General features: G+C 41.1%; 1 protein-coding gene across 2 annotated transcripts in view; it reads left to right on the plus strand.

The window, feature by feature from the left end:
• The window catches only part of Ptprr (protein tyrosine phosphatase, receptor type, R), a 267001-nt gene that overhangs the window by 131656 nt on the left and 111131 nt on the right, over nt 1-24214 (plus strand). Inside the window, exons 1-3 of one of the 2 annotated variants that reach the window (NM_001113390.1) lie at nt 5945-6072; nt 20408-20521; nt 22220-22375. In NM_001113390.1, coding sequence (NP_001106861.1) covers nt 20417-20521; nt 22220-22375 — 261 coding nt within the window. In that variant the 5' untranslated portion in view covers nt 5945-6072; nt 20408-20416. Of the gene's footprint in view, nt 1-5944; nt 6073-20407; nt 20522-22219; nt 22376-24214 lie in introns of those variants that run through there. The other variant, NM_053594.2, reaches the window with a different exon arrangement.

The raw sequence follows: 24214 nt of genomic DNA on the forward strand, positions 1-24214 counted from the left end.
TAAAGGCAAAATTGCTAATTGGCACTTGGTAAGATCTAATTCATGATTATATAGACAATGTTTACTTACAAGGCTTTGAAATTATAAAAAAAAGCCTAATATATATATATATATATATATATATATATATATATATATACTACTCTGATGAAGTTCATGAAGTTCATTTATTCTTACTTCTGTTATACTTGACAGGGCTGAGGTTGGGGGCATCAAGAGGACTAGAAGACAGATTGTCTGTTATTAAAAATCTACAAAATACATTTTGAAATATAGAAATCATAAGAATGCTTTTGCAAATTTGTTATTTATTACTTAACCTCCTCCAAGTCCCAGACACCCAGAAGTATTAAAAAAAATCAAATTCTATACAGAATGTACATCAGATCAGATGCTTTTGAAAACATGTTTAAAACTGGGTTGATGATTCTCCTGATGGCGATGAGTCCCGTGATTTTGCCTCTGCCCTCGGAATAAACAAAATGACAAATGTTAAAGCATTCCTGCCCATCTCTAGTGCAGTGCAATGCAGACAGAAATGGTGTTTATAAACATTCTAATGGAGCGTATGAATAATGGATGATGAGGCTACACTTGATCGCATGGTAATAAGAGTTGGAAAATAATGTACTCAGAGGAATTTTGATGAGTTAATAACAGACATGTAAATTTACCCTCACGCGTTCACGGATGAGAAATGATCTCATTATAGTCTAGTGTTATGTGAAGTTTTCATCTACGTCTTGTTAGAAAGTCATCTTAGTTTGGTCTCATTTCCTCTTGCTGTGTTTTGAAGCTATTCTGATAGCCCGATGACTCACTTAAACTTACTTTAGGCTGCAAAAAAAATGTGATCATGGTTATCATTTAAAATATTTTTCTGGACCGAGGAGATGGTTCAGTGAATAAGTGTTTGTCAAGTGGGCATCAGAATCAGAATTCAGATCCTCAAGAGGCAGACACAGAAGACCACTGGGGCAAGCTGCCCAGCATCACTGGCAGGGATTGCCCAGCAGGGCTCCAGGTTCAGTGAGGAGCTCTGCCTGAATGGGGAGGAGAGAGCTTTAAAAGGACAGGATGTCCAGGTCAACCGTGGGGCCTCTGCTTCCATAGTCACAAACATGAATGGGCACCAGCACATACTCTACTTGAAGAAAGAAAGAGAAAGAAAAAGCTGTGTCCTGTGGACACCCGTAGCAGGGGATTCTTCTCCAGCCTCCCCTCTGACATTAGCATGTATTCCTTCGTATATTACAAAAATGCAAAGTAGCACAGCATTTTGGAACGTGTAGGGGGTGTGTGTGTGTGTGTGCACTTTTCTTTCATGGAGTTCTGTCACAATTTTTGACCTGCTTTCTCACTTTTTTTTTCCCATTTCCTTCAATCTCCCTTTTAGAGACCTAACCCTTACTTGCCCTAGGACAGCTTCTTTCATGAGAACTCCTTAGCCATGCGCAGACACAGGACTACTTTTTCTAGCTCACACGTCTTTGGTTCTAGCAGATCATTCCAAATCTGTGCATGGACAGAGCATTATTTCAAGGGATGAACATGGTTCGTATCAATCCTATTTGATGGAAAATAGAGATCCAGGCAAATAGTTCAGTGGTTAAGAGCACCTGCTGCTCTTGCAGAGGGCCTGAGTTCAATTCCCAGCAACCACACCGGGTGCAGGCTCACAACCTTTGAATAGGTGCAGTAGAATACCCATCCTGGTTAAGAAGTACTAAGAAGAAGGCAGACAATGGCAGACAAGATAATATTTTAAAATACTCCCATTGGAAGACCTTTGCAGAAGTAGTGTTTTAGTAGAAATCTGAATAGAGACACTAAGACCCATAGTATTTTAGAGAAAGTTTTTATTAGTAAGGCTGCCAGCACAAAGACAGAGGAAGTTAGGTGTGTTGAAAGGGATAAGACCAGAAAGCATAAGGGGCTGGGAGATCATTCCTCAGTTAAAGCCCTTGCTGTGCAGTCATGAGTACAAGAGTTTGGATCCCTATAAACCATAAATGCTGGTGGGTATGGCAGACCACTTATAATTCAAGTTTTGGAAGGCACATTCCTAGAGCAAGCTCTCTAGCTAGACTAGCCTCATCAGCTTGCTCTGAGTTTGCCTGATGTCCATGAATATAGTGGAAGACACAAAGGGGAAGATTCCTAACATCTACCCCCAAGCTCCACATACACCAGCACATACATGGACTCAACCCATGTGCATCCATACATGTTCAAACACACACAGTCATACCATATACATATACACAGGAAAAAGTACTGGGATTGAAGGGACATGTCAAAGATAGATGGAGGCGGGGAGCTGCTAAGACGGCACTCAAATAGGGCCGTGTCAGACTCTAATTTTACTCTGAACAAGTCAAGATGCCCCCAGAGAGTTTTAAGATAGCACTGACATGATCTAATTTGTGATTTAAAAAAAACACAGTCACTCTGGCTCTGTGCAGTGGTAAAAGGAAGCTGGAAGCTGGGAGAACAATTAGAAGCCTGCCACTAGGATCCATAATGACCGGCGGAAGTGTGGCAGGAGTGGTGAAGGTTGTTGGAAGCAATGTTGCCATGACTGTTGTCCATAGATAGAATGGACTTCAGTTACCAATAGTAGGACATAAGGAAAAGGAAGAATAAAGGAATGATATTGTGGTTTTGTTTAATTCCGGCATTTTGTTTTGTTTTGCTTAAGCACTTGACGGTTCCAGCTATAAAAAGAAGAGACAGGAGGAAAGGGCCAACCTTGTGTGAGAGTGGGGAGGGCAGGGGTCAGCGGTCTTCCTATGGAGTTCCCTATTCCCTCCAGGTCCCTCCATCCTTCCCACAATTCTTCCACAAGACTCCCTGTGCTCTACCTAGTGTCTGACTGTGGGTCTCTGCATCCATTACAGTCAGCTGCTGCGTGGAATCTCTCAGAGGACAATTATGCTAGGCTCCTGTCTGCAAGCATAACAGAGAATCATTCATAGTATCATATATTAGTTCTTGCCCATGAGAAGAGTCTCAAGTTGAGCCCTTCATTGGTTAGCCCTTCCCTTGGTCTCTACTCAATCTATATCCCTACACTTCCTGTAGGCAGGACAAATTTTGGGGTAAAGGTTTTGTGTGGGGGGTCATTGTCCTTATTTCTCCAATGGGAATCCTGTCTGGCTACAAGATGTGGCTACTTAAGGATCCTTATCCCCAGCTACTAGGAGTCTCAGCTAGAGTCACCCCCATAGGCTCTCAGGAGCCTCCCCAATCTCAGGTCTCTGGGAACACCCCCCACGCCACTGCTGAATTCTATTCCCTCTCCTGGCCTTCCTTCTCTGGCTTTTCCCACACCTGATCTCCCCTTCCCCTCTTCATCCTCTCTCTCACCCAGTTCTTTCCCTCCATCTGCCCGTGATGATCATTTTATCTCTCCTTCTGAGTGAGATTCATGCATCCTCCCTTGGGCCCTCCCTCTTATTTAACTTCTTTGGGTTTGTGGATTGTAGTGTGAGTATCCTGTACTTTATGGCTAGTATACACTTATAAGTGAGTATATACCATGCATGTCCTCTTGGCTGAGTTACCTCACTCAGGGTGATAGTTTCAAGTTCCATCTGTTTGCCTGTGCAATTCACGATGGCCTTGTTTTTAATGGCTGCATAATATTCCATAGTGTAAATAAACCACACTGTCTGTGTTTATTCTTTGGTCGAGGGATAGCTGAGTTGTTTCCAGTTTCTGGTTATCATGAATAAAGCTCCTACGAGCATAATGGAGCCCGTGTCCTGGTGGTATGGTGGAGCATCTTTTGGGTATATGCCCAGGAGTTGTATAGCATCCCTGCATCCCTTCAGTCAGTTTGTATCTGTCACCTTTCCTGTGGGGGGATAGCCTGCTCAGTTCTGTACATGACATCCATAGAGAGCCCAAATACTGGTGACACCAGTCTTATGTCACTCAAGCCTAAATGCACAAAGATTCAAGTGATGGAGGTATCTTAATATGAGCTCTTACAGTGTCCTGTCCCAGGCCTGGTTCCGAACGTCTCTGATCATTTGTCCTTAACCTGCTGCCATTTTGGACTCCATTTTGCTGCCATTTTGGAACAGCAGAGCCTGAAGGACAGGTCACCCCATAATGAGATTGTCCCCTGAGCAGTTGCAATCATATCACTTGAACTGCACTGGCCCCTCAGACAAACAAAGATTTCTCAGAGGCCAGCTTGCCGAGCCGGCACTAAGACAATGAACAACCAGGCCACAGTCAGACCAAGGCTGCTTACTGGGTGAACCTTTCCCCCACTGCCCCAGTTCTCCCCAAATTTTTCATTTTGAAATATTAACTGTTTTATAAAGTGACTACTTATTATTAATAAATAACATTAATAAAATAATTTAGGAATTAAGTGTTTAAACCTAAGTTCTTTTGTCAGGGCCTCACAGAAAGACTGGGATGCTCAATGTATGTCTCTACAAAGTGGTCATTTTGATCCTTTCCTGACATTTTTATCATTTTTTTTTTTTTTTTTGGTTTTCCTCAGGGAAAATGGCTGGGCCTGACATTTTGGAGCCCCCAGAATAAGGAAGGCTTCTACTTTAGAACTCCAGTTACAGTGAAAGCAGGAAGAAAAAAGAGTCAGAAGCAATAAATGATGCAAGGTCTTCTCTTATAAAGGACTAATAACAAGGATGGTAGCTGGATGAGGAAACCTTTTGGTTTGTGTGGCTTTCGATAAGCTTTTGTTTCTTTGCTGAGCCAGGCTCCACAATGCAGCTCCTCATGTTTTCTGGCTCCCTCTGTTTCACTTACAGACCCCCCCTGTCTGTGCCTCCCAAGTTGCTAAGGTTAGAAATGTAAACCACTGAGCCCCAAAGGCTTTGCGTTGGTACAAAGACTATCCCAGGACGTTCGAGGTAGACCAGAAAGCTCTAGTAGAAAGGGCCAAATTAGTGATATAAGAGAGAGAGAATTTAACCAACAATTATCTCCCACCCTGACATACCAAAAGTTGTTTATTCTTTGGCTATTGATCTTCCTTAAAATTCCCTCTCAGTTTTAAAGTAAAATTTAACCAAGAAAATCTTAGCACTTAATGTCTACTCACTGAAGTCACTTCATTAAGATACATTTTCAGGTAGGGAATTGTTGGATCGAAGATTGTGAACATTTTTAAGACTATTGAGAATGGGTTGGTACTCTTTAAAAAATTAATTTAGCATGCTACCAGTAATGTATAAATAATTAAGCTTTATTGAAGTCTTACTCGAATTATGTCGTGTATCTTGATGTCAGAGTTTCTGGGATCCTCAAAGTGTTTCAGTGAATCTTACTGTTAGAAAATGAGGTTAGCACTTACAGACAAAGAAAAATGTTTTCCTTTCCTTTGCTCTGTCTTATTTGTTTTCAAACTAAATGTCTCTAATAGTAATAATTGTAACAATCATTTATTTTAAATCGTGTATTAAACTCAAATAGTATGGTAGGGAAAAATTAGTTTTTGAATCACACCTGCATATTTGTGAACCTCCAACTCATTAGTTGGGTTTATTATCAGTCACCTGAATTTCCTCTTCAAAATATATATGAATATTAATTAAATTAAATCAAGTAATATTAATCTGTTTTCTAAGTCACAAAGTGAGTTAAAATTAGATATCTGTAAAATCCCTGTGACCCAGTAGGAAAATTATTTACAAAGATGGTAGAACTTTAAAAAAATTATTATTTTCTTAAAATATCTAATAAACATATATTTTCTTGTAAAACCAAGAAAAGAAAAAATTCTCATGCAACATACCTGTTCCACAGTTCATAAAATTCTCACTTTACAGTATTGCTAATCACTGTGAAACAAACCACATGAATGCTAGCAAACTATTGAAACAGCAAGCACCTGGGGCGTCTCCTGGGACAGCACAGGCTGCGGCTGTCGACCTGGGCTCAGCAGAGCCTCTAGAAACAGTAGCAGTCGGCTAGCTCCAAGTGACTAAACAAAGCTTCAGCTCGCAGGCTTTCTGATTAGTCCAACTAGCCATGGTGAGGGAGTAACAAGAAGAACACAAATGGAAGCCGGATGCATCGCAACACTCGGTCAGTTTCCAAACCGGTAGGAGAACCCATCCGGATGGGAAGAGGGCTGTCTGGGGGACCTGTGAGGTTGGGAGCATCAGTGCAGGCATTTCTGTCAGTGGCTGGTGGAGTGAGTCAGCAGAAAAGCTTTTGGATTCTCAGAGAAAAATATTTAGCCTCTAGGTCTGAAGTGTAAACACACTCAGTGTGTCTTTACAGTAAAGGTTCGCCACCCTCAGGAGTCTCTACAAAACTAACCAACCATCCCAAAGACTGGATCCCAAACGCATGTATTTGCACGAAACCTAAAAGTCTCGTAAGAGATAGTAAGGGAAGCACATGTTTTCTCTGTTTTGTCCAGTGTAGTTCCCACGCCGACACTGGGAGGGAGGGAGGGGGTGGGAATGACTTTATTTATGATAACTAGAGAATGAAAGAATCTAGACATGTTTACAACGAGGGCATCTGGGGTCCCCACCTTCACATGCAGGCATCACTAAAATGCCAGTATCTTCTGTTGTGATCCAGTGATGAGATTGATGAATGAAAAGTGTTGATATGAGATGCCCCTGGCCTAATCCCCATCTAGGAAGGGCGGCTTTGCTGTTTCCCCGTCTGTGAACCAAGAATCTTGGCTTTTGATCTTAGTAGCTCTCACAAGCATCTTGGGTCCTGATTAAAAATTATTTATGACTTCATTAATTAATCTGCATAGAAAGTAATGCTCTCCGATATGAAGAATATCACATTTCTAAAATATGTTTATTGAATTCTCACTGTGTTCTTGGCCCTACTATGTATAGGGCTGGGGCATGCAGAGATGGGAAGTGGAAATTTAGTTTGAATGTTTAAAATAGTGTTTCTGAATTTGGCACAAAGTTATGGACAACTTTCACTTTATAACATAGCTGGTATTTCCATCCCTCCTTATAATGAAATTGGATTAACTTCCTGTATGATTCAACATCACAGAGAGCAATCATCAGGATAGCCCAGATAAATCATTTGACTCAAAAAATCAAGCCCTGTTGCTCATAAAATGCGGGACTGCCGGGATATTTTTTTTTTCGTTTGGAGTGTATCTCTAGTATGAAACGTGAGCAGCTACTAATGTCTAATGAGGGTCAAAATTTCGAAGTAGTAGTTAAGGCTTAGCAGCCAAATTTTACACTAAAGAGAAAGATGGGGGTTTCCAAGGGGGGGGAGAAGGAGCTTTTGGGGAGGAGGGGGTGTTGCCTGTTTAAAACTTTAACTTACTAGATATTAAAGCTCCGAAGCAGATGTAGGTGTTTTAGTTCCTTATACCAAAATATTTTCCCCTAAAACTTTCAAAATCTTCCATTTATTTTTAAGTGATCATCACGAATCACTCAGTTAATCACTTCCCTGAATTGTACTGTATAACCTCAACCATCCCTACATTTAGCTGCAATAAGGGAGAATAAGCTATATCCCGCCTCTGTCCTCCCGATCCACGCGTTTACTTCTGGGCGACAACTTAACAATGAAATCACAGGTAGAGCCATCCTAATAAACACCACAGCCTCAATCCTACTGAGAGGGGGGAAGTCTTGCTGTAAGGGTTGAGGAGACAGAGTCCTGCTGCATGGAAAGCTTTCTTTGCAGACAACAGGTACTCAGAATCCTGTTTGTTTAGAAATGAGATGTCTCTGAAAGTGCTGATCACTGAGGTAACACATTGTGGGGGAAATTACATGGTTATTATTATGTTGCCGCCTCCTTCTGCAGATGAAAGAACCATGGGCACACAAAAACTTCCACACTCTATCTCTATTCACTTTAAGTTATGCAGAAAATTGTTAATGCCCACTGTGACAGAAAAACAACCAAGATTACCAAGGATATTCAACCGCACCATTTTTCACTGCATCTCAAAAACACAGGCCAGTAAACCACACTTTGCTTTTATCATGCCTCTTGGAGAATTGTGTAGCACACCAGAAGACAGGAAGCAGGATCTAATCACGGTCACTGAAGTGAAACATAAACTCCTCTGTGGTGGGAATCAAAAGAAATGTGTGCCATCCGTCCGTTCAGGCTGAGGCTGCAGCCACACAGATGGTCTTTCAGAGCTCGTGTAGTCTCCTGCCCTTTCGTGGCTCGAGCTTTTATAGGTGATTGCTTGTGTAACTAATACACCCCTGGTGTCTGAATCCTGCGACTTAAAAGGAGAGATAGGCATCCGGCTCTTTATAACAAATAAGGCACCAGTGACCAGTATAAATTAATAATTTCTTGATTTTAATATGGTATGTATATATTTGGTGACTTAAAACAACCTCCATTTATGACTAGAATGCAAGTTCTCTGCGGGGATTTAAGGCCTATGAGTTTGCCCTTGTTTGTCTATTTCTAAGCAGTTCTAGAAACCATTTACAAGCGAGTCTCGTCGAGTACTGCACACCAGTGTCAGGACATCTTCTCTGTCCTTTCAACTGTGCTCTATGAGTGAGACAATCAGAGCAGCCATAGATAGATAGAGGTTTGCTATCTTGTGTTTGTTGACTTGTCTCTTGTTTTGTCCTGTGGTTGTTGTTGTTGCTGCTGCTGCTGCTGCTGCTGCTGCTGCTGTTGTTATTGTTGTTGTTGTTGATGATGATGATGATGACGATGACAACAACAACAACAATGGTGTGTTTTTTGTTGTGGTTAACTCATTGAAACAATCTCACTATGTGGCCATGGCTGGCCTGGAACTTGATATGTAGACCAGGCTGGTCTTGAACTCACAGAGATCCCTTTGGCCAGGATTAAAGATAAGTTCCAGTCACTACACCCTTAGTTTTGTTAGCTTGATGGGGCTCATTGTAGAAAAGTGAAGTTGTCTGACCTTGTTTTGCCAACAGTGTTTACCAGAGCATTGTTTTTCTGCCTGGACCTAGTTTGAGCTACGTTTAGCTCAATCCTCAGCCGCCATCTTCTGCTCCCAGAGTGAGAAGGAATGCTGAAGGAAGGAGGGTAGGGAGTAGGAACAACCCAAGGAAGATTAAAAAAGAACTCAAAAGAATAACAGTAGGCAAAAAGAACAATACAGAAGAGGACAGATAAGCAGGGAGATGGAGGTAGAAACTTCTGTTGATTAGAACACATCACAATGAGACTTAAGACCTCTGTTGAAACAGGTAGGTTGCTGTGACATTTACCCAGGATAAGATTTAATCACGGCTAAGTCATAGCTTTTTTTTCTATCTTGAAAGTGTTTTGTATTAGGTTTCTATATTCTTCCATTTTATAGAAAGATAGATAGATAGATAGATAGATAGATAGATAGATAGATAATAGATAAATGGATGATAGAAATGTGGATAGATAAATTCACAGATGAAAAATAGATGATTGATAGATGATATATAGATAGAAATGTGGATAAATAGCTAGATAAAAATAGATGATTGATAGATATAGATAGGTGATGGATACATAGATGCATAGATGATAGATAACTTAAATATTGTGTAAGTTTAAGTAAATATAAACCAACAAGGCACGAGGATGCAAGTATCATAAGAATACACAGTGTAAGTTCTGCACTTTACATAAGCTTTTTCCTCCTCCAGGGAATACACTCTCAAAGATCAAGATTGTCATCATTTTGTACTTTTTTTAAAAAAAAGTAATTTATTGTGATAACAGAGCCTGCCACAAATTACTTGAAATTTAAAGATTTCATGAAAATGTATACAGAAGTTCTAATGGACAAGTTTAAGGCACCTTTGGAGGCAACAGAGAAAGACTTAGCCCAAGAAGAGAGGAAGTAAAATAGGGCACTAATTAAGAGGTAAGATTGAAATAGAGGAGGGAGATTAATGACACAAAGAGGAAACTAGGTTATTAAAGGCTTTCCAAATGAATCAGCCGAAAGGTGCTAACCTAAGCTGCTAAATTCAGCTGCTTTTTATTGGCATTTAATTTGTAGTAGTAGAAAAAGAAGCAAGGTGGATATAAATGTCATTCAATATCCATAAAGAATCTTCTGTGCGCTGTGGATTTGAGGCTGAATTGGATGGAGAAAAAAGGGACGCAGAAATTCAGAAGGCCTGTCACTCTGACTGCAAATAGAAAATAAGCTATATCACTTTATGGCAAATGAAATGATTTAAATATTGTGTTTTTCTCTTTTCTGATAGCCTGATTGACCTTTGGCTAAAACTCCCCAGTAGTTATAAAAATCAATTAACATAGATATCACCAATGCAATCAGGCCACTTCCTGCTCTGATATTATTAATCCTTCTAGTAGATAAGCTTTGGGTCTCCATTTGATCAACAAAGTTGCTATCCTGGTTCTCTTTGCTCTGACTATGCAGACAAATAGCTCTGTGAATATATTGCTTTCCATGTCAATATGCAATAAATTCATATCATTAAGCTAAGTTTACTGAGGACCTTTCATGTGCCAGCTCTAGCTGTTTTCTATCTAAAATTTTATGTGTTTCTCATAATTTCCTACGTTAGTCTCATAACAAATGCTCTTATCATCCCATTTGATAGATGAAGAAACTGAGGGGTTTTTTTGAACAGTTAAGGATTTAACAGAGATTACCCATCCTTGGGTAAGAACCCAAGTCTTTCTCATCATCCTGAGCTTGTAACTATAATTCGTTGAGACAGAGAAATCATTTGGCATTCGCTCACCCACCTTCAGCTTCTAAACATGCAAACACAATTATTTAGTTAAATTATCTTACTATAGCAAATGTCTCCCAGTGGCTCAGAAACTACATTTGAGAACCACTGCCTGAAGCTCACAATTACATCCTATTCCTTTCTTCAATCTACATTTTTTGTCACTTATGCATGTGGCTGTGATGACAAGCCACTTTTAGAAACTCTGCCCCTGACTTCCATATCCCCCAAACACTCTTATTTCCTTCAGACCTTTGTATCTTGGGATGTTCCTATGCTGAAACCAAGGCCAACTAATAAGAACACTTATAGAGTCTTTGAGGAGGTTGGATTGGGTTGGCCTTTTATTTTGCAGCAATGAGAAGTGACACAGCATTTGTGTTTGCATAGACCGAGAGATGGCATCGCTCTCCTCCCACACTCCAAAGGACAGAGGAGGCAGGCTTATGAGATCAAAACACACATATTCTTGCTGATCTTATGCTGGAGACATGACTGAGAGGTATAGTGAGAATATTCTTCTGTGACTCTAACTTCTTAGATGTTCTCACAAGTCACAGGTGGCACTGGTCAGCATAGTTTTCTGAGGAAACAGCCTTTAAAATGTACTGTATTGTTTGCAGTGACTGCCAGTAAGAGAAACTAAAGTCTTTGCTGGGGTTTGGGGGACAGGGATAGTATTTTAAAACAAATGCAAGAGACAAAGAAGCTTTCTCACCCTAACCCTGAGAAGTATTATTTCATCTTTGTAGACAATTGAGAGAATCAACAGTCGGTGCTGTACAGATGGGCCAATGATAGGAAGGCTACTCTCCGGTGGATGGCCCCACACCATGCACACAGAGGCAAATAGCAACTCACTGGACTTAGTGAGTTATTATATTGGGAGAAAAGTATGTTGGAGGCGTGTGGTAGGAGTTGAGGGGGAGATACTGGGGACAGTTATGTCCATTTTTTATCATATGTGCATATGAAATTCTCAAGAATGAATAAAAAGATAAAAGTTTAAAAATTAATAAAAATACATTAGAGAAACTGAAACTGTATTAGAAGTGGGGAAAAATGGAAAGGACAGAGAGCAGGATGGAAAAACAAAATCAACTGAATAGAAGTAAGTCTACAGAGGGAAATGTAAAATAGTATGGCTAGAAAGAAATACAATACACAATGGCTCAATTGGTATCTGAATGTGAGACTGAAATATTTAGAAGCAAATCATTCCCATGTTTCATAGCAAATAATATTTTGAAATAAAGCTTAGAATCTATAGATTTCAAAGGCATTCTATGTAATAGTAACTACTAAACCAAGGACATACCATGAGGATTTTTTTTTCATTCTAGAGATAAAGAATCCTATGAGATTACAGGCAGAAAAAAGCAAGTTATCTACAGAAAGGCCAGTGTCAGGTCAGGGTATTTTTTTTACAGTAACTTTCATTGCCAGAAGGTATTGGGATAATAGCAGCAGGTTTCAAAAGCAAAAAATAAAAAATAAAAATAAAAGAGACTGAGTCAAGAATCTAATACCTAGCCAAGACGTCATTTGTTATTTAAAGCACCATAAACATAATTTTAAAGATATACTATCTCCAAGAGTATAGCACTCCTGAACCTCACTTGAAAGTAAGAGATACTAAAGTCCAGATAAACAGAGATACATCGAAATGTAGCAGCCCAGGAATGGTGGCACCCTTTCTAGGAAACTGAGTCTCCAAGGAGAGAGAACTACACCTTACCAGCTAGGCACATGTGAATTGATGCCATGCAGAAGGAGAGACACATGTTTACAAACCTCAGGGATGACTACAGTGTCTACTGTGTAATGGATGCAGTAGATATGTGTTGAAGTCGAGACAAAGCACGCACGTTTGGTTAACTGAAGAGTGGTGACTATTCATTTAAAAATTGAGAGCTCTTTTAGGTATTTTGGCTATAATTCCAATCGATTAGACTAGCATTTTAGATACACCATTACAGTGTTCAAATGAAAAATTAATTAGATGGGTCCAATAAGAAGACTCAATGGATAAAGCCACTTGCTACCAAGCCTGATGACTGGGGTTGAATTCCCTGAAGTACACGAATGATAAGAAGGAACCAGCTCCTGCTAAGTTTTCTTCTGACCTCTACACTCTTCTAGGGCATGATGGGATGCATTATGATATGATGATGATGATGATGACGATGACGACGACGATGATGATAAATGTTAAAAATGAAAAAAAATTATATCATGAAAGAGGGGCAACCCACTGGTTCTCTACCCAAATAGTCCAGAGAGCCTTGATGGGAATCTAAACAGAGGTGATTAAAACATAGACAAAGACAAAATGGGAAAGTGAGATGAGATACTGTCTAACAACAGACAATAGAGTGGACAGTACCAGTTTGCTGTCATAATGGTGAAGAATAAGAGAGAAAACAAAATGAATACCAGATGTGATACTTCAACCCAGAACACAGGAGGAGGACAATTCAGTCTGGGTAGGGAGAGGAAGTGGTGACTGAGCTTGGTAATGTTGGGTTAGAGGCACAGGTGGGAAGTCTGTGCAGGACGAAGCGCAGCTGAGAAGAACAGCAACGTGGAGTATAGAAGCAAGTGTGGAAACAGAAGCCAATGAAGAAAGAGGAGACAGAATTGGGTGTTGATACAAAATGCCTCAAATGAACTGAAGTTTTCTGCTTGGTTCAAATACATGTGCTGGGAATAACTTGCCAATACAAATCCTAACCAAAGATAGGGGGTTCAGTGACCAAGAATGGAGTTATTCCAAAACACATTAGGCCTAAGGAGAGGGTGCTTAACAAAGTGGCTATTGAGAGACAGCATTTCTCTCGGGACTTTAGAGATTTCTTCTAGGGGGAAAGATGGTCATCCAACCTTCTTCTGCCTAACTGGACTGCTATATATGGCCATGACTCCTGGTGGGTATAATCAAATGATAGATGATGTTGCCTGGTAACAGTGAGAGGACTAACTGCCTTCCTCCCAGGCAAACCAAATTCAACCATCATTAACACATAAATGGCCAGGAGCCATTCACATTCTATTGACTTTAAGTCCAGCATCTTAATCAATTCCAGAAGTCCAATTATAGCTAATGCCCATGGGCTTTACCTAGTTTAGTGGGTAGTCTGGTGAGGAAAGAAGGAAAGGTAGGAAACCTTCTTTGAGAGCAAGAAGAAAGTCAGGGTCTCCCTGTTTCAGGCTGACCTAAAATTCATTATGAACCAAGATTGACCTCAAACTCACAGAACTTTTTATCTTAGCCTCCCATGTGCTGGGGTAATAGGAATATGCTACCACACTCGGTTCCAAACAAAACCTTATAAAGTGCTATCTTGAGGGATGAAGTGTTTGCTGTGCAGATATGAGGATCTGAGTTCAAATACCCAGCAACCATATGGAAAAACTAGGGGTGCCAGCACATGTCTCTAACTCCAGAGCTGAGGCAGAAACTGATCCAGCCGGGCTGTCATTCTGCGTTTCTGCCTCGCCTCTGGGGTGTTGGAACCCCACAGATGTGCCACTCCTGGCCGCTGGGATGCTGGAGCTCTGACCTGCTCCGCTAAGGGAAAACAAAACACAGTCTAAGATAGGGGTCCCTGCCTGTGTTCCTCCAGGTGAAAACAGCAGGGGCTGGGTCAGAGGCTGTGGTTCTCAAACACCGGAGCAAGTAGACGCTCCTGGGAACTTCGAGGAACTGAGACCGGTAGTTCCCATCCTCCTGTGTACCAGTACCCAGATGCCACGCTGGGGACGGTGAGGAGTTAGGAACAGGAGCTCACTGGCTGTAATGAGCCTGGGACAGGGGGCATGGGGATCCAGCTTAGCTCCAAGTGAGTGCCAGGATTAGGGGCTTCTATGGGAGACATAGGTGCATAGGTGCGGCTCTGTTTGATGCCCCCCCCCCCCCCCCCCCCGCTCCCAAGGAGATCCTTGATGAAGGAGACGTCCGGTCCTCAATTTTCCAAACTGCTTTATTCATGGTGGATGAGAATGCATATGTCTTACTCAGGGTGAACCAGAGATTAAATACCTTTTGCAGAAAGGGATGACCAGGAAGGGAAGCTCATTGGCTAAACACTCGGGGCCTATCTTTAGCATGGAGAACTCTAGGTTCTATGTTATGTGAATGGTTGTCATGGTCCTCTTAGTGGGATGTTGTGGTCACTTACTCCAGGAAAGGAACCTGGTTGGAAGCTAGTTTGAGCTCCTGCTATTCTCAATTATGAGATTTGCTGGGGTTCTGAACTTATGACTACCTACCAGTTCCTCTGTCTGGTGGCATGGGCTACTATCCCACACCAGGCTGGTCAAAGCAGGTTAAGTGAGATACCTTCTCTCGGAAAATACGATGGATAAGCAACTGATTAAGACAAGCAGAAAACAACCTCTGGATGAACCCACGTGGATAAGCACACCTGCAAACATCTGTACGTAAACGTCACACACACCAGAGCTGTTTCTTTTATGGGGGAAATACAATACAGTAATGGGAAATTGACTCAATAAACTCTGAATAAGAGGTTCCCAATAAAGTTGGGTATTAGAATCTTTCTAATTACGTTCTTATTATGTTTAAAGCTTTATGTTCACATGTTTGTAATTTTCGATACATGTACCTAATTTTCCTTATGTGGTGTTAGCTTCTGTTACTAAAACATATACTAAAGATAATTGAGTTTTGAAAGTTTCAGTCTATTGTTCATTGGCCTGTTGATTAGGGGCCTGTGGCAAGGTGGTGTATATAATGGAAGGGGTATACAACAGAGTAAATTACTCAATAGATGGAGAGAGTGAGCAAAGAAAGAGAAAGGAGATAGAGCTCGATTGCTTCCTCCAAGGGAACCCCAGTGGTGATCTACCTCCCTCCCACTAGACTCCACATCTTAAGGCACAGACACCATAAGCTAAGGACCGCATCATTAGGTCACTAGTATGTGGCCTTTGAGGGCACATTTCAGATCCAAATTCATTTACCTAGAAACTGTTTGGATAACTGACTGCTAGAAAATCTCTTTGTAGTCCCACTTAGAATTTCCATTCCTCCTTGAAATAGAAATCTTTAATCACAGAAATAATAAAGAGGGCTTGGAATTCAGGCTAAAATGTACCTTTTTGCTATGTTATGGTAACTTTAAAACTAAGCTATAACCTTAGTTTTGTCTCGGAAACTTGTTTCATCTCAATTGAGCCTGCATGTAACCGCATGGAAGGACCTACTGTTTCCAGGATCTATTGATAAAGATATATATGTGGTATACATTCACTAACCACAAGAAGTTTCGTTCCTGTTCTATTTGAAATAAAATTGTCATTTGATTAAGAATCATATACTTTTCTCCAAATTTGCCCTCCCATTCTGTCTGGCATGTGTTAGGACCTCAAGTGTGTGTGTGAGAGTGTGTGTGTGTGTGTGTGTGTGTGTGTGTGTGTGTGTTTGTGTCTATGTGTTTATGTGTGTACATGTATTTATATATGTATATATAATCTTATGTATATGTATTTATATATACATACATATACACTTTAGCATCACTTATTTTGTGGGGTCAGAGGTATGTGCACGCTCTGTGGAATCAATTCAGGTCTTCACAGGCAAGCCGAGATCCAGACAAATTACTCAAATGTTTGCTGCCGTGAGCCAGAGGATTCCAATTTCAGCTGATTACCTCTGTGCATTATTTCTTCGTTTTAGTCGGGTCATTCAAATTTCTGCTTCAAAAGCTCCGCTTTTACCACCTTACGAAGCTGTCTTGTTGAGTGATTTTAATCTTGAGTCCCTATTTCACTTCCCATTTGAGACCTTAATACTGTTTCCACAGTTACAAGCCTCCGCTAATCATGGCCCTGGGAATTGAGCTCTCAAGAGTTTGCACAACCCCTTGTCTCTCAGTTCCCAGAGTTGCCTGCAGCTCCAAATCCTGCCCTTGGGGACAAGAGACAATGCCTGCCTGCTCAGTCTGCCTCACAGCAAGAACTCAGTGGCTCCTCACCAGAGTTTAGGGGTGCCAGCCGAGGCTTTAGTCAGGCAGAGAGCAGAAGCAGACTGCTGAGGCATGGCAGATAGAGATCTAGCACCGGCTTCCATATGCTGGCCGTGTAGACAGCAGGCTCGAGGAGTAAAGGAAGTCTCTGTTATACAGGGCTACAGGTGGACTTGATTATAAATGTATCTCTTATTCGCCTGATGTAATTGTCATCCCCAGGGCTTAGTGCTAAATAAGCTCACCCTTTCTAGTTCTTTCTGAACTCTGGCTGGCTGGTTCAACTCAGCTGTCCCGGGTCAAACACCTCTCCAAGTTGAATGATTCAGTCTGGCTTCTCTCAGCTTCTCACCGAGTTGCTCTTCTTGGCCTCAAACTAACTCTGACAATTTATTCTAATCTCACTTCAGCTACCTCTGCTAACCTGCCCTGAACTGCATGAACTCACTAAGGAACTCAACTTCCCTGCCCTGCACTCACTACACTGACTCACGACTGACTCAACTCCCAACTCATGGGCACTTACTAAACTGACTGACTCTTTGCCTGCACTGCTCTGAAATAGCTTTTCTCCTGGGAGCTGGCCATATCTTCTCTGACTCATTCTATTAAATCTTTCCCTGATTCATCACTTTGCCCCTCAATTAGATGTCATTGTTTGTGATCAAAGGTGAGCACCCAGGGCGTGTCTGCATTCCAGCTGATCACACAGTCCTAGAAGGTCTTTGAATATGATGAGAGCAGTCATATTGCTGAATTACAACTCCTCTACACTGGATTTTAGATAATGGAATTATGCTTAAGACTATAAACTAAATGTAAACTGAAAAACATCCCTGGTATCTAAATCCTACTGGTCCATGAAGGCTTAGATCAAGCTTAACTTTCTATTTTAAATTGTTATTTACATATGGGAATCAGCTTTAAGCTATAGGAAGGCACAGCAAATGATACACAAACTCCTACATCCTTAGATGGTTTCTAAATATTTTATTTTTTTAAATAATGTGTATATGTGTCAGGGTGTGTGTGCATGAGTGAAGTGCACACCAAGGCCTGAAGAGGGCGTCCAGTCCCCTGAAGGTAAAGTTGTAGATGACAATAAGGTGCATGACTTGAATGCTGCTGACCAAGTGTGGGTCCCCTGCCAAGTAGTACATGCTTAACTGTAGGGCTATCTCTCCAGCCCCTATTAGGTGGTTTTTATTCCATAAAGGACTACTTTCTGAAAGAAGAGGATCACATTCTATTAAGACAGAAGAGGCAAATCCCAAGTCCAGGAGAAAGTGTTATGACAAGTGGGGAGTGAGTCCTCAATCTCCTGTCTGTATTCTTCAACCTCTCCTTTCAGTTTACCCAGGCACTGATATTACCTTTACCTAAAAAGCACTCAAGATTGCATAACACCCTTAAATAAGAATATTCTACTAGTGGCCCTGTATGACCACCCAAACATCTCTCTAAGAACAGCTCTTCTGGGGGATGAACACCCAGGACCCAGCTGAGCCTACAGTTTGTACTGACATACAGTCAGAAAAACATGAAAAAACATTGAGGTTCTTAGTGCCCTGACTAAAACATAACAATTTTTTTTCTAAGAATTCTGTCTTTATCCTTATTTAGAGTTTAATTTAGTCCCCTGAAGATTCTTATGTTGGGCTTTTCAACTCCCTCAGAATGTGAGTTTATTTAGAAGTAGGGGCATTATGAGTATAATTCATTAAAGTCACTCTAGAGTAGGGAGAATTCCTGAGTCAATATGCTCAGCCATTATAACAAGAGGAACTTGCGACATAGCTACTCATAGAGGGAGGAGACACAAAAGACAGCCCTGTGAAGCCACAGGCAATGACTAGAGCTGCTGGATAAGCAATACCAAGAAGTGCCCCAAACAAAAGAACCTAGAAGACAAAGGACATATTGTCCCCTGGAGATACATGAGGGAACATGGTTCTACTGACACTTTAATTCAAACTTTTATATCTACAACCCTAAGACAGCATGTCTATCATTTTATAATAGATAGACATAATGAACAAATATTTTTTAAAATATTGTTGATGGTGTTGATACAGCTTTTCAACCCATTTCTGATGAAATTCTCCATTTTGTCAGGGTGTCAGGCAGAATCTTTTGATGCTTCTACCCTGCTTTGGACCTCACATAGCTCACCTCCATAACAAGATAGAGGGCCCCCACCTTGTGCAGGCATTAGAATACCCTCAGTAGAAATGTGGAATAAAAAAGGAGGTGAGCCTACCATGTTGATTGGAAACTGCTCCACCTGTTTTATATTCCCAAACTGTTAATGCCTGGGTCCTGTCACCTTGAACACTGGTCACTTCTGGTCATTTATCTTCCACAAAGTTTGAATATAAGTAATCTTTCCTAACAGGTCTACATGTTTTCAAAGCAATATCATTCTACCATTACCCTTTCAGTGTAAGCTTTCAGGGTAAGCGTAGATTACAGATGCAAAGAAATCTCTTTACCAAGTCAATGAGAACCACCTAGTTAGACACAGCCTACTCTGGCCAAAGAAGTGAACTCAGCCATACAAGAATACGCAAAATTCATGAGTCAGTTTCCCTTTCTTACAAGTATCTACCTTTAACCACCATGGGAAATAGTGACATATGTTCTCTCTCTCTCTCTCTCTCTCTCTCTCTCTCTCTCTCTCTCTCTCTCTCTCTGTGTGTGTGTGTGTGTGTGTGTCTTTCTCCCTGTCTCTCCCTGTCTGTCTCTGTCTCTGTCTCTGTGTGTGTGTGTGCTCTGTGTGAGTGTGTGGTATGTATGTGGTATGTATGTATGTGGTGTATGTGAGTGTGTGTGTGTGTGTGTGTGTGTGTGTGTGTGTGCACCGCTTTCATGTATGTGCCTGTGAAGCCAGAAAGGGTGTGGAGTCCTCTGAAGCTGGAGTTACAGGTGGTTGTGAGCTGCTGTATCAGGTGCTGGGAACTAAACTCAGGTCCTCTGGGGGGGTGGGGGGGAAGGAAGTGTTTTTAGCTGCAGAGTCAACTGTCTAACCCCATGATCCAGTTTTGAAAACACAGTAAACTACTCCCTGGTTTACGTACAGGAAATTGCCCTACTGCCTTAGGCTATGTTACTGCCATTGGACGTGTAGTTCTGGAACACTGTCCTGCTTAGACATGTTAGGAATGCTTTCCTAAACGTAGAATGAGCGCTGTTGACCTTAGATCAAGTCATTAGCACCACTGGCTTGGCTACCAGCATAGACACACACTGTGCCTCATTAATTTGCCCGGCACTGGCAGCAAGTCACTGTGTAGAGAAACTTCTAGCATATAAGACTTATATACCATCCTTCTCCATGGCTGTGTGTGAACATGAATTAAATATGCCCCGCAGCTTACATAGCTGAAATGGGCTTGGCCACGAACACCAAAAGGGGAGTAAAATAGATTAAACCACATTGCAATGGAATTCCTTTTTAAAAAAAAATAATCATTTTCTTGTACTTTGTAAGTAACTAGACAAATTGCTTCATTACATAATTTGCCACCTTTTAACTAATACCACTTGAAATTTCACATAAAGAATATCTATAAGTTTATTTATATCAAAACTAGTGCGGGGCTATGAACTTAGAGCCCCACAAACTGTGGTGGCCAGTTATTAGTGAGGATGAACTGGCTGTCCAAAGCTTGGTATTCACTTGGTTTGGGGTTTTTATTTCCTGTCCCTGTTTTCCAGACACTGCAAATGGATATAGACAAGCTGAACATAACCTTGCTTCGGATCTTCCGCCAAGGAGTAGCTGCAGCCCTGGGACTCTTACCTCAGCAAGTACACATCAACCGCCTCATTGTAAGACTATACCTTTCATATTCTCAGAATTAAAGCCGCCTTTCCGTCCTCAAAGGCCCCATGCTACGGCTCTATGGCTGATAATCCAACTCTACCATAGCAACTATTTTTGTAAATAAAGTTTTATTGAAACAAGCCACATCCGCTCGCTCACATTTGTGTGTGGCTGTTTTTATTCTTACAGTGGCACAACTTAAGTTGTTATAGCAAATGGATTGGCCCATAAAGCCTAAGAAATTTACTGCCTGGCCCCTTACAGAAAATACTTTATTAACCTTGTCATAATTAATATTAGCTCCCCCCAATAAATATAAATAAAGAGCCAGATCATTTGCTCTAGCACATGATCCCAAAATACTGACACAACTCCCAAAATACTGTCCAGGGCAGTGGAACCTTCTCTCTCAGGTTTCTCGGTACTGTTTACTGAAGTTCCCTTAAACTTATTGATTGATCAATGGGATGGGTGCTCAATGCACAAAGTAAGATTGTATATGAGTTAAAGATTTAGTCCTTAACCCACGCAGCTCATGGATTGCCAAGAAAGAAAACTTATTATTGGTATCTGAGGCAGGGACGGAGGGGTCTGCTGTGTAGGGACTCCTGACCTATCACCCACTCACCCGAATTCCTTCTCCGTGTCTGGGAACCTGGAGGTCATGAGCTGCATGTTCCCGTTTGCACTGAAGATTGCTATAACCCATATGGATAAAATAGGCAATTTAAATCAGATTACTCTTCTTTTTGATCTGTCAAGACAGGGTTTCTCTGGGTAGCCTGAGAACTCACTCTGTAGACTATGGTGGCCTCGAATTCAAACGCAGGGTTGAGGCATGGACCACCTCATTTATTTACTTGTTTATTTAATATATGTGAGTACACTGTCGCTGTCTTCAGACACACCAGAAGAGGGCATCAGATCCCATTACAGATGGTTGTGAGCCACCATGTGGTTGCTGGGAATTGAACTCAGCACCTCAGGAAGAGCAGTCAGTGCTCTTAACCACTGAGCCATCTCTCCAGCCCATTTTTAAAAAAAAAAAATTTTTAAACTACTTTTGTCTGAGTCTCACATGAAGAAACTGAAGGGCAGCTCTAGAGATGGCTCCGCAGTTTAATTGCTGCGTTTGGCTCCCAGGACCCACATCATAGTCCCAACTGCTTGGAACTCCAGTTCTAGAGGATTCAGTGTCACCTTCTGACCTCCACAGGCTCCAACACACACACGGTTCATATAAGTGCATATACAGCACACACATATGCATGCATATGAACACACATGCACACATATATATTTAATATATAAACTACTTAAATACAAACATATAAAATACTTAAATAATTAATATGTATTAAATAGTAACTCACTTGACTTTAAAATATGTCTGTAAGCATAATTATTCAGGAAGCATCTGAGAAATACATTTTAGGTTGCTACACAGCTGTAATTCTAGCATTTAGGAGGAAGCCGAGGCAGGCGGATGCAGAGATCCCAGCCAGCCTGTGTTACATCTGGATATCGTCTCTGAAATTAAACAACAGCAATATATATGTAGGAGAAAACAATACACACCACTCCCTAAAATGACTCCAAAGATTCTGAGAACCTGACCTTAATGTTTGTGAAGGACAAATGAAAATTTCGCGCAGCATTTTTAAAGCTGTCTCCGTCTTACCCAAATGGTGTGTTCTCGCTAGGAAAAGAAGAGCCAGATTGAGTTGTTTGTGTCTCCCGGAAACCGGAAACCAGGAGAGCCGCAGGCCCTGCAGGCTGAGGAAGTACTGCGTTCCCTTAATGTGGATGTTTTGCGTCAGAGTTTACCACAGTTTGGAATTATAGACGTCTCCCCTGAGGTATGTCGTTGCATGGAATAGTTCATTAAAAAAAAAAAACCCACAGTGAGCACTGTATGCTAATCCAAACCGTGAGGCTTTGAGACAGACACCCTAGTTGTGTGTGGATTTTAAGACCGCAATCTCCCTAAAGGTCAGAATCCAGTTCACTTCGGTTTGTGTTTTCCTGAAGAAAATTCACTTTCATGTCAAAGTTCCACCACTTGACACTTGATTCTTGAAACCGCTCGACCTTGTAATTTTTCTTTTTTCTGTAAACTATCTACAAGACCGAACAGTTAGATAGGTCTGTCACTTGAAACTGAATTGCCAACAAAACAAAAACTCCACTCTGGCTTTTGTCTTCCACATCACCTTCATTGTCAAAATAGTCACAAAATACTCATTCTCCCACGATTTGGAATTTTGTGAAGTAGGTTTTTCCGTAGGTGTAAGAAGTCTGACTGACCTACATAGAGAGTTCCAGGCAAACCTGGGCTACTACTTCCAAACAAAATAAAAACAAATCCTTGTATTTTCTTCACAGTACTTTCTAGATTTGATGCTTAAGAAGAGTGTCTACTATCTTTTCCACCATTGCTGCACAGGGAATAACCCTCCCTATCTCTCCTATCACCCTCAAGTCCATCAGAATCACCATCGTCCTAAATAGAGGTCACACTGTTCACAATTTTATGGAGTTTGGCTTTGAGGGAAAACATGTATAAACAGAAAGTAGGGTACACAGAAATTAAGCAAAGTGACTCAAGGGTGAAGTATACATGAACAATCACATGTGTGTGTATGTTAGGCTCCGTGTTCAATCCCCAGTACAGGAAGAAAAAGAAAAAAAAGAGGAAGGAGGGAAGAGAGGGAGATGGAGGGTCGGAGGAACAGGGGGATGGAGGGATGGAGGGAGGGAAGGAAGAAGAAAGGAAAGGGAAGGAAGGAAGAAGGGAGAAGGAGGGAGAGAGGGAAGGAAGGAAGGAGAGAGGGGGAAGGAAAGAGACAGAAACAAAAACACACAGAGAGAAAGAGAGACAGAGACAGAGACAGAGAGAGTAGAACTGTGTGGATGGGGCATAGTGCCACACCCCTGGAATATCAGACACTAGCACTCAGGAGGCAGGTGCTGGAGAATCATGATTTCAAAGACTGACTGACCTACATAGGGAGGTCCAGGCAAGCTTGGGCTACAACTTCCAAACAAAACAAAACAAAACAAACCCTTATTCAGTGCCTGTTTTATTCCTCTTTCCTGTAAATTACTTTGCCCTTCATTTCAGCAAATCCATAGGTCTTATAATAAAAACTTTAGAGCTCAACCATTTGAATCTTGTTCAGACCATTTTGCTCTGTGAGGGTTTTTCTCTTTCCATAGTATTAACCACCCTGAACCTTAGTTCCTTCATATTTGAAACGGATCTAGCCCTTCTCTAAGTGACTTGACATATCGATTAATTTTTTTTAAATGTATGTGAAATTCAACAGATTTTTTTTGTACCAAACAAATGTGATTTCAACCCAGATGAATTGAGAATATGCAGCTCTTTGATGTCCCCAGAAGATTGGATCTAGGACACCAACACACACCAAAATTGTCAGATGCTCAAATTTCCTATATAAAGCTATATCTGCATATACTCTAGGAACACACTCCCATAAGTTTGTTACTTATAACGCATGACATTAATGTAATTAAAATGTGAAGAGTTGCTAAAAATATTGTTCAGAAAGTGTACAGGTGAATCGAGGATGAATTTTCTCCACGAATATTTTCTATCCACGGTTGGCTGAATTCCCAGGTGCAGAAGCCATAGCTAGAAGGGCAAACTTATCTGTCACTCCTGAAACAAGAGA

This window comes from Rattus norvegicus, chromosome 7, assembly GCF_021556685.1.
Source record: "Rattus norvegicus strain SHRSP/BbbUtx chromosome 7, alternate assembly SHRSP_T2T, whole genome shotgun sequence".
Taxonomy (NCBI): Eukaryota; Metazoa; Chordata; class Mammalia; order Rodentia; family Muridae; genus Rattus; species Rattus norvegicus.